General features: G+C 35.6%; 1 protein-coding gene across 5 annotated transcripts in view; it reads left to right on the top strand.

Moving 5' to 3' along the window:
* Window positions 1-12,248, top strand: part of PTPRM (protein tyrosine phosphatase receptor type M) — a 321,476-nt gene that overhangs the window by 237,366 nt on the left and 71,862 nt on the right. The window contains exon 16 of one of the 5 annotated variants that reach the window (XM_053468203.1): window positions 1,724-1,753. The exons of the other annotated variants lie outside the window; for them this stretch is intronic. Coding sequence (XP_053324178.1) covers window positions 1,724-1,753 — 30 coding nt within the window. The remainder of the gene's footprint in view (window positions 1-1,723; window positions 1,754-12,248) is intronic. 5 annotated transcript variants of the gene reach the window in all.

Below are 12,248 nucleotides of genomic sequence, written 5' to 3'. Positions count from 1 at the left end.
TGAGATAGAGAGAGCTAAAAATGTTGTGCAAAAAATAATTTAGAAGATTATTAAAATTTATATACAAAGCTCCAAAAATTTGGATGCACTTTAGAATTTGCTGATGTGGGGACATTAACAAAGGACAATACATTTTTATATATTTTTGCTGGTAGTAAAGGAATTGACAATCATGCTTTCGGTTTATAGTCTTGCATTTATAACATTTATAAAGTTAATAATTCTCAAGGCAATCCTAAATTCTGGGGCAGTGTGTTTAATGTGAAACATCAAAGACATACGCCATGAATTGTATCCCAATGTCATAGAAGGAATGTAGGATGTCTAGTTATCCTTTTGAATGGCTGAAGGGCTATAAATTCCCTGATTTGTAGCTCCTCTGGCTACCTAAGTATGGTGGAAGACCCTCAGTGACTTGAGATCTGTTGACTAACTGTCATACCTGGTAACTTCCCATGGATGGCTGTCCAGAGCCCACCTCTCTTTTTTTCCATATAGAAAGTAAGAAGGGAGAGTTTTTCCATGTCCATTGAGCTGCCTATGATGTAAATATAATACAGTAGTCGCATGTTTGGTTGCAAATATGCATCTGGTTTAGGAAGCCTGATAATAAATTCCAGTATTTCCAATCCACGTTTCCATTTTCTACATTTACTATCATAAAAAATGATTACTAGTCTTCCAAAATGTTTTTATCATTATTTATGGTTTAGGGCAGACAGTGATTTTTTTAGCCCTTTGACCACCAGAACCAAGACACATGCACGTTTAGAGTAGAGTGTGCTTGTGACACTTATAAATTGCAATGAATTACAGCTCTGTTTTGGCAAACACAATATGTAAAATTCAAAGCTTAGTGATGAGACCCACGTTCAGTAATTTCAATTTCAGTCGCGCCTTGCTTTTATATCACAAAATAAATTGAAGGTGGATGTTTTAAGGTATAAACACAAGATACAATATATTACAAAATATCAATTTGTGCTTCAGGCGTTTATTGTGATCCTGATATTTGCAATTTTGGTAGAAGTTACAACGGGAGATTAGAAAAGTTATGTAAACACTTATAGATCTTACAATTTGATATACTTCACTTACGTCATTTTCTGCATCTTGTATGCACCTGCTGTGACTTTAATCATTTTGGTCAACAACAAGAGCTTAAAAAGCATTTTATATTAGATTGTTACTTGTTGTGCTTTATTTTATTGTATCAAATATGGTTGTGCAATAACCCGAATCCCCATTAAAAAATATTCCGAAATTATTAGTATATACTATAAATATATATTATACAAAATATGGGCTTTTTGAAAAACTAAAGAAAATACGATTTCTGGGTTTCAAATATTGTTTTTATATATTTTTTCAGTTTTTAAAATGTATATTTTAAGGTTTGAGGATTTTAATTATGATGTATGTGATAGTAAGGTATTCTCCTTTGAAAATAAAGAAAACCAGTCGCATACAATGATCAAATAGTATTTTTTTGAAAATTGTGCAGTTTCAAAGCTTTTAGGGTTTTTATTATTAGCTGGGAATGTGTTACACATGGTCATTGTGCTGCATGCTTGTCTTAGATGTAAATTTGCTTTAACAGTCTCTCATTCATGTCACCTGATCTGTTCTTTCATCTTGGTTTTTCATACATTAATATCTGGCTTTTCTTTCCTTCCATTTCATCTTTTCTACCACTGCCTAAATCCTTGCTTCATCATGGCAGAAGAAGCTATAACTCCTACACATATTACCTGTAAGTAAATTTTTGTGCATCAGTAGTGGCATACTTTCTGCCATGTTTTTCCATGCATGATGACTGAATGCCCGTGCAATCACTGTGTGCTTGTGGACATTCATTGACACTCATGTTGTTATAGCTAAGCAACAGGTATGTTCTGCTTGTCTTTGTCACTAGTTAACAACAATGTGACTTCACTGTCAACATGTTAAGAGGGGCATGGCATGTTCGCATCTTAATGTTATAAGTTGCTACATCAGGTTAACAAAAGAGGTGACATAAAAAAGAGATTGAGAACACTAGAGAACATAAAACATGGAGGACGAGGAATACTAACTGCCCATGTTAGTAATCAATCCAGACCAGTAAAATTGATTCTCTTTTTCATTGTTGTGAATTATCTCTATAAAGGAGAACATTGTTTCAAGAAGTCTTTTGTCCACCTGCCTCTCTGTTATGATGTAAAACAGGAGTATAACATCTGATTCACAATCCAAGATGTATTTCTTACAATTTGAAAGACCTCAGCAGGGCTCTGGATGATCTTGTGACTATGCTACATAGTTGTTACATTCTTGGTATACTGACTTAGTTAAAAAGATATGAATACCTGTTTACAGAATACTCTACTTTGCAAAGGCTTAGACTTTCTGTTTTGCATATTTCTGTTTTCCATTTTAGACCAAAATTTATCAATGTCTGAATATTTTTCCTTGTGGTTTTAAGAAAGCAGGAATTTTAATAACAAGTATGTAGGAACTGGCCTTTTAGGTTTCCGTATCCACTTAAAAGTAGACTAAGATAAGCTTGAGTGACAATGCCCACGTGTATTACGCAGACTCCGTAGACACTGGCGTAAGCAAAGTGGTCACAGCAGGGGCATCCCTGCCCATAGAGTCCTGGTACTTTAAATATAAACTGTCCAAATTATGATCACCATTGATAACATTACAAAATAAACCCATCCGTCAACAATTTACCTTATTATTACCCCATACCTTCATTTCCTGTCTTCTTTCAGATTCATCATTTATCAGGTAGACACGGTCTTAGTTCTCAGGGTTTATGGAATAATGGTGTATTGATGCTTAAGAGTGTATTCTTGTTTTTCTATTAAACAAAGCATTTGTCATTCAAAAATACCCTTCTGAGTGTTACTCTGAAGAATCAAAGAGATAGATGCAGTCCTTTTATTGGTAGTGCCCCTTTAATTATAATTTTTAATAACAGTGTTTTGTATAATGTGAATGCACATGTGGTCTTATTATATTGAGATTATGCATTAGGATATAACAACAGAGCATGTTATGTTTATATATTTCATTTTAGTATGTACCAAGTTGGAGATCTGTCATATTAGAAAATGATTCAGAGATTCACATGCTTGAAGGAGTGAAACATTAAAGCTTGCTGTCTCTAAAATAAGTCAGTAGTTTTACTACATATTAATGGATAATGATCTAATTTGAAACCAACATTACAACAGTGAGAGAGGTTTTAATGGGAGAACTAAAAAACATAAATACATAGTTGCATATAAAGTTACATTATTTTTTGAGTTACACACTTGGTATCTTAATGATGAACATAAGAATGCTTGCTGTGAAATAGGAGTGAAATTTGTTTCATCTTTTGCTTACAGTGCAAGGGTAACGAACATTTTAATGGTCCTTATACAATAGTTCGGCAATTGTAAAACAATTCACTTACATTTGCTTGAGCTCAGATTAATGAAAATACATATTTAAAGTCTGGGTATACTGAGGTTATGTGCATTTAAAAATTGACCACAGTCAACAAACTTGCGTTTTGATTACAAAGAAAACTGAATGCCAATTTCCTAAGCATTACAAAACTTTCAAATATTTTCAAAACTGTGCTTCAGACCTATATCATGATATTTCTGATTTCCTATAGCTTATATTTAAAGCTTTTCCAGAACATAATACCGGACATTGGAAAAGTTATGTGAAAGTCTAGAGAGTTTACAATTTGATAAACTTCACTTAGACATTTGTGCCTTGTTGCTAATTTTATTTTCAATTTAAAATTATATTAGATTGTTACACGTTATTTATTTCATTGTATCATTTTGGTGCAATATGTAAAATAACCATTACAGTGAATATATCTCATTAGTACTCAACTTGAAGTAAAAAAAACCAAACTCAAATATTCAATTTTATAACATTGATATGTTCATAAATGGATGGCAACAATGTGGATTTAGAACCTGATTCATTTTTTATGTAATATAAACTGAGTAACAAAACATTGTATCTAAATTACATATTTTATTTAACATCATATGTTCATAGTAAGCAGAGCTAGTAAGTACAGACTTGTTGACTGATGTATATGAGGGTAATTCAGCTCTGACTCTGTTGAAGAAAGTAGTGTATGAAACTAATGTGCCTTTGTACTTTTGGACTAAACTTTTAGATCAGCGTGGTGGTAATCCATGGGGTACACTCATGGCAATGCTTGTAATATGTGGAATACCTTAAATTATTCATTAGTTCCATAAAGTTGCCTCAAGCCTATGTGTCAAGCGCTATGACAAGCAAGTACCATAAAGGATTGTCAATAGATACGTTCAGAACAATGCTTAGTTGTAAATATGATCTACAGTTCTGTTGTCAGTGTATATATCACATGTCATTTGAACTGGAAAAGGGCTGATAGATAGAGATTAACTAACACATATTAGGAATAATATAACAGACACTAAAAATCTGAGTGAACTGAGAGCTGTCACTAAAATTAATTCTGAAAATGAGGTTCCTGATGCTACATTTAAAGTATCTTCCTATTATTCAGGAAGATGGAAGGCCTCCTTTAAACACTTTTTTTTCTAGACAAGGATAATTTTTTTTAAGAACTTAATGCTGTTACAAAATTGTAATTGTTCAGTTAAAGCCTTTATTTTGTCCCAATCTGAGTTGGAGATGCAAAGTGATGCAAATTGAAAGAATAATCTCCTTGCCTGCAGAATGCAATACGTCATTAACATACCAAGAATAGTTGGCAATATCAAAAGTTAGAAGAGACGAGAAATGTTGACACTGTTTAAAGTGGCCTTCTTATTGTTATTCCAAGTGACTGGTTTACGCTCCAAAGTTGAGTGGGTTATTATTCTACACATCATACAAGGAAGCGTACAACATATAACTTTCTCTCATATAAATCAGTGGAAAGTTGGAATATAAATCACAAAAATAGACATCCTGGAATTGGAAAAGGTGCAGTGAAATGGAGATAAATTGATAAAGAAAATGAAAGACTCCACTGACTTTGCAATTGAAAATATAATTTACTGTTTACAAGTCTAACCAGGATAGGTAAAATTTCTACTCTGAGAGGCAGTAGAAAGATTTTATGGGCAGAGAGTTGTTATTTAAAGCAAGGTAGACAGACAGCATGTTTATCTGTCCGTAAGTATCGCTATGCTGTGACAGGATAGACAATTTCTTGTTGCATTATTTTGGCATTAGCATATAAAGCTATAGGAGGGCATTGGGTCTTAAGGACAGGTATCAACCAGAAGCTTTCCTGTGGTGATTGAGCTATAACTCTGCTGACTTAGCAAGTTGATATTGACCTTGCCTGGCCAAGCATCATGAAAGCTTTATTTTGAGTGGATGAATGCTGGAGATGTGTGAACACTAGAGGGTGGGGATCTTGTGGGTGCAAATACCATATGCCAGTGTCTATATTTGTTAACAGAAAAGTTATTAACCAGGGAGAAATGCAATAGTCCACTAAATTCCAGAATGCATACATATCTATAGACCTATCTATCTAAATACAGAATCTGACAGAGGAAAAGAACCAGATAAGACGGCCAACTAGCTTCTACCTAGCTACCTATGAAACAATGATTTTCTTGGGAGACGATAAGAGCGTAATAGGCTGGGAGTGGAAAATAAAGATTTTTTTTAAAGTTTTCAAAGATTTTGTTTTGCAAAAAAATATTTTCCTTTCTTCCAGTTTTCCGGTCTTGGCATAATATAATGTTTTGCGGCAGCTACGTATTAGTTATGTGTATATGGTCAAGCTCTGTTATGTTCTACTAGCCACACACCCTGACTCCTTATCATGCTGCCTGTTGTAAACAATAGAATGGCTAAGTTTTAATCACCCAGCTGGACAGTATGACTAATAAAAGTCTGTGGAGGAATGGACTTGATTAGCATTGTGGTGTTTGAGCAGGGAAAGTCACCCAAAATATCATGACTGCCAACAATGGCAGCCTTCAGCTCTGCAGGTAAAGGAAGTAACAAAATGAGATAAACCCAGCATTTTGTCAATCCAAAACCATATTACTGTATACAACACTCTATTTTATGCTCTAGGAGAAAAAAAGGGACTTCTCCTTTAAAATCAAAATATTTAATTGCCCTATAAACAAGCAGTAATAGTTAGAGTCTGCATACTTCAATACTAAGTTTAAGCCCTTTGAGTACTAGAGACCGGTAGCTGTTATTAGGCCAGAATTATTAGCAAAGTTAAAATGTATCACTATTTTTATTTCATTTTTTTCCACTGTAGTCTTAATTGTAACCCGCTGTGAGCACAACATTTGCAAGTTGGTAAAGCAAAGCACATTATCTTTTGAAATGGTTAGGTCCAAAATTAAGTTTAGCCATTTTGGAGATTAGATACTCCATAATAGAGCCCTTCGTGGGACTGCTTTTTCAATCCCGTTCCCGCCCGCTCCCGCTGATTTGTTGCCCAATCCCGCCCACTCCCGCAATGTGGGTGTTCCAATCCCGCCCGCTCCCGCAATGTGGGTGTTCCAATCCCACCCGCACCCACCAAATTTGTGGCCAATCCTGCCCGCTCCTGCCACATTTGTGGCCAATCAAGCACACCTCCTTACCTGAACTGCAGATTACCGCACAGTCCCGCAAGGCTGCCCTCGAGTTGCTCCCTCATAGCATCTCTTCTCTTGCTCCGTGCAGGAACAAGGCGGAGTCACGGGAAGTGACATCACATCACATGACTCCGTTTTGTTCCTGGGCGGAGCAAGATAGGAGACACTGTAAGGGAGCAGCGAGAAGGCAGCCTTGCGGGACTGCGCAGGATTATCGGGACCCGCAGGTACAGTGCCTGACCGCCCGCTCTGGCCCGCAACCCCAGCAAGACCACCTGCAAGTTTTTTGGCTGGTCCCACGGGACCCGCGGGACCCGCCTCCCAATGCAGTCCTCTACTCCATAATAATATAATGATGTTAGCACTAAAAGCTTATTTGTTTTTCAGTCTGTCTGGGGACTGTATTACAAACCCCTAGTTGCCACTTCCAACCAGCAAGGCTCCAGTTGGGCCACAATGTTTTAAATAACTGTGTAAAAGTTTGTTTTTTCCCTTTCCAGTTTCAGGCATATAATACCTTAAAACAAATTACACATAAAATCCCACTCTTGCTTTCAATATAGAGTTGGACAGAATGTACACACACCCTGAAAACAAAGATTAAAGATATGCTTCGGAATTCACTTTTTCACAGCTGGCTTCAGGACAGATAAAAAGAACTATTCATTGAGCTAACTGTTCTGTATAATACAACCCAATGCCTGCATGGTAATTTCGATTTCGTAAAAGCAGGGTTTTTTTTTACTAGATTGTGTTATACTTTTTTCAATGCCATTTAATGAAATATTGAACCAAATGCTAGTGGTATGCCAGACAAAAGTGGTTACTGTGAGGAATGAATTTAATGATGCTTTATAAGCAAGTATTAAGTCTCGAGTAAACATCTTACTTGTTATAAAAGAAAAATAATAACATAGGGAACATAATAGAAAACCAATAACAGATATGATTAACTGCCTTAGAAAAGGAGGGGAGGTGGTCTAATATATAGTACCGCGGCACTCAAGTGGTTAAGCAAGCTACCAGCCATTACGCAAATGATTATTGTTAATTATTTCTTGCTGGTTATTTAGATTTGCTAGTTTTAATAGACTCTTCTTGTCTTTTCATGGTGTAATATTACTGACATGTTTACTAAGTAGAAGATCTGACATTAAAGCATTTGAGTTGGGTATGATACAAATATTCAGATGTTGTCAGACTATAATTCCCATTATGCACAGCCAGATATTGTTAAGTGTGCTAAAAATTGGATCACCCATTAACAAAAGTGCCCTTTCCCCCCTGTGCTGTCATTGAAAGGTTGTAATTGACCAATTTGAAGCAGTAAATAAAAATAGTTATTCAAATTTATATCCAAATTAACAAAAACAAGCTATTGCCATTGTGTACATAATTTAAAATATTTGTTTTCTTTTCCTTTCATTTTTTTCTCTCTCGTAAAACTGAAAAAAAACTCGGCAAATGTTTGTATTGTATATAGTTATTATTTCTTTGCAATGGTCCCAGAGCAAGTGAGACTGACTGCTGGGTGCGTGGATGGCTACATGTAATCTACAAGTAATCTTGTCTTCCGAAATCTAAGAGGATAGATAGATCACTAATGCCCTGCAAGTATTAGCATTGTATTAGCCTGTCTAAGTAACTCTATTTTAATTTAACATGTTAATCCCAAATCTTTTGTATATCCCTTGCATTCTAAAGATGTCGGAACAGAACTCTCCTTTACTGCCCCCGAAAAAGGGTTTAGAGCTAGATTACTGATCATCTGTCTGAAAGCTGCATCTGTCCTGGTTCTCTTAATGAAATCTTCCTTCTGTATTTTCTCTTTTCACTATCGTCCTCCATATTTACTGTGACAAAAAAAATGAATCGCAGAAATGTCATATTTATTGTTAGACTTAGAATTTAAATCTTTTAGCTCACATTTGCCTTCAGAAACTTTTTCATTATTCATATACTTAAAAGTTAGAAGTTTTGGAAATATAGCAGTTATTAGTAAATGTTTGTCCCTCTATAGAGCTCACCTTTGCACCTACTAGTAATATTAATTATAAAAATAATAACAATATTCTGGCAATTCATGAGCTTTTGGAAGGTGGGAGTTCCACCAGTTCTCCCAGAGGGGGTTATAGGTACATCCTGTCAGAGCACTATGATGGACAATAAACACTTGCAATCTGTTTCATGGTTCCCCTTTATGTGCAATTTTATATTAATAAAATAGGCAATCTAAGTGTAGATTTATTCAAACCTGTACTACCACCAAAAACAACAGATTCATACATTTTGCACACTCATCCAAATGTCATTTTCTTTCTTCTTTCACTCTATATCAATGTGTGTAAGTAAGTGTGTGTGTGTATGTAAGGCAGGCAGTGTGTGGGGACCACAAGGAAGCAGGACAGCAGGACAGGTAGACTTTCCTCTCTTCAGCCCATACATGTGTTACTATGTCTGTTAGGTATATTGTGAGTTGGTGTGTGTGTGTGTTTGTATTTATGCATGTGCATATGTGTAAGTATATTAGCATGTGCAAGTGTGTTACTGTGTGTGTGTGAGTATGTGTTTATAAGTATGTTACTGTTTGTGCATATGTGTAAGTATATTAGCATGTGCAAGTGTGTTACTGTGTGTATGAGTATATGTGTAGGTCTGTTACTGTGTTTGTAAGTGTCCTACTGTATGTATGTATGTGTGTGTAGGTGTGCTACTGTGTGTGTGCTACCGTGTGTCTGTATGTAAGTGTGTAAGTATGCTATTGGACCTCCCCTGCACTGGAAGAAAGGTAGAGTGCTGTGTTTGTGTGTATTGTATATGTGTGCATCTTAGTGTGTTAGTATGTGTATATGTGTAAGCAGGAAGAGTTTGCATCAAGTATCAGCAGTGGTTCTTTGTCATTGTTACTTGACAGGGACAAAACAATACTTGTTTTTGGGCTATTCAGGTTTAAAATGTTAATACTAGTTACATATTTCTCTATATCCAGATCAAATTATTGATCAAAATAACCGTATACCAGACATGCACCTGAAACATAAACACATATTGGATATAAATGGGAACTTTTAGCATAACTGACTTAATTAATTCAATCTATCCATAGCTTGTGCATTTTGTTTCACAGTCACAATAGCTGTTTTGGAAGTATTCAGTTTAAGTGTTAACTACCAAGCCAGCATTGTCTAATTTCGTCACCCATCTTTGCAGCCTAAACCAATCAGCAACCTAGCTAGTAGAGAAGAGTTAATGAGGAGGGATAATTATGCAGATCGTGATAACAAGAAGTCCTCCATTCCTTTTCCCACTGTTTACATATTTTGAGGGGGTTGAATATGAATATATTGCTTATTTTATCTGTAAACGCCATTACATACGTTTTAATATTCCCTCTTCTGAAATGTCGAATTTGGGATTCGCCACACGCCTATTTTAAAATAAAATCTTAAAATTGATTTAGCTTAAATCACATAGAAATAATACGCACTGAAGCTTACCTCTACTTTTAATAAATATGAAATTACTTTTGTGAGCGGTAAATAAAAAGAAAGTACAATTATTGTACATCACTTCAAATGAATTATTTATTCTGATCAAGCCTCTTAAAATATGTAAATTATATTGAGCTGCACTGATCATCAGAGGACAAATACTGGATAGAAACATGTTTGTGTGTAATCAAGATAATTAATGGCTAAATATTTGGCAATTAACGTGCAATTTAAAGATCCCACAGATACATTTAATGCCAGCGTATTTAACATTCATTTGCATATGTGCCACTAACGGTTTTAATGCATTTAATAATACGCAAGGATCGATGTATTAAATAAAGAATTAAGTTTAGTAAATAAACACAGTGATATATAACTTTAATAACCACAAAAATAATTTAATTATTAATAATGCATTCTTGTAAAATATAATTTGTAAGGCTTCAAGGAACGCTGAGTGTATTGTGCTCTGAAGAGACGACCCCTTAATTAATAGATGTTATGACTAATGGCTCAAATCAGACAAGGCACCACATTAACCTAAGGCAAAAGAAGATTTCAGTGATGCTGCTGCTTCCAAGTGAGCATTCATTATACCAAATAAACCTTTAGGGTTATATAGCAGTTAAATGGTTGCTTACTCTGCTTCCTGCTAAATTAACACTAAACACTACACCAAAAGCCAGGAAAACCTACTATGTACATACCTTTAAGTGCTTTATTTGGGTGTCCTATGCTATACAAATATCAGAAGCATTGTGGAGCCTTCAACTGGTACATTGGGTTTGATTTGATCCTGAACAGGCCCAGAATGGTCGCCGACCAACAGTGCTCCATATACACCAGATCTGCCGCTCCAACAGCGGACTGGGTGCTACAGTGTGCAGGCACTGCCTGGATATGCCTGTCCGGATGCCACATGGACATTACAACGTAGCATGTAACCTTTCATATCAAGCCATCGGCTGCACTTACGTGATTTGGCCCCTGCCAGCTTTGAAGTGCCAGAGCCTCCCCGTTGTCCCCAGTCCAGCCCTGATCCCAAGGATAAGCCTTTAACAAGCAGTTGAATCGTAGTGCTCCCATGGGGTGCATTGGAAATAATACAATAAAAAACTCAGGTATATTCTTCTAAATTCATTGCCTTTTATGTCTTCTAGATTTTTGTTTCTTCCAAGAACCAACTTCTGATCCAGTGCCATTTTATCTTGTGTGTACAAGTAACCTTTATGTCACACTCAGAGAGCCACTGGTGGTTTGCGTACAACTGTGCTAAACTAAGAACCTTTTTTTGGCAGTTATATAAAGCTTTCCAGCCACATCTCCAGAGCTGGTTGTTTTTTTTAAAAAAAAAGTTAAGATTTTATTGCAGAAAAAAGAAAATTTGAAACAATAAACTGAATCCTATATACTTCTACTACTTCTGGATTGACATTATTATTATTAATATTATTATTATTTATTGTTTTATACAGCACCATCAAATTCCCAGTCCTATTTATTGTCTAGCTGTAGGTAACAACTGTAAAACATATGGTACTTCTTTATTCATTATATCAAAAAATACATTAAATAAATATTTCTGTTGTGTGCCTGCCCTGTGGAAATTTTAATTAAATTTACATGTTGCCATTTCAAAGTACAAGAATCACATTAATTACAACGGGGGCTACGCATGTTTTGCAGACAGGACTTGGTTTCAGTATCTTTTTGGGAATTAGTAAACACTATCACTTTTCATTAGCATGGAAGGTCAGTGATGTTTGTCTTGTGCTTGGCAGTATTTGTATGTTAACAACCATCTTACTGTGCTGACTGCTGTGGCTTAGGTGATTTGCTGTTACTGTTAAGCAGGAGCTTAATTAAAGCACATTGACAAGAAAAAACAAAGATGTGTGACCTAGTTCACCTTCAATAAGTGCATGAGTGAACTTAGGGACCTGCTTCGATAACAAATGGCCAAAGATGGCCCTTGCTATTGCACTATGCTGATTTTTCAAGTGATTTCCCATGCACACACTACTTTGTTGTCAAATACCATTCAGCTTATTAAAATGTGGGGTATATTAGCCCACATTTGAAGAGTTTGCATCATCCTCAAATCAGTATGCATCATAAGTATACCTGGGACTGTCCCAGT

Source organism: Spea bombifrons, chromosome 5 (genome assembly GCF_027358695.1).
Source record: "Spea bombifrons isolate aSpeBom1 chromosome 5, aSpeBom1.2.pri, whole genome shotgun sequence".
Lineage (NCBI taxonomy): Eukaryota > Metazoa > Chordata > Amphibia > Anura > Pelobatidae > Spea > Spea bombifrons.
Note: the sequence above shows the minus strand (reverse complement) of the source record. Positions and strands in the feature narration are given on the sequence as shown.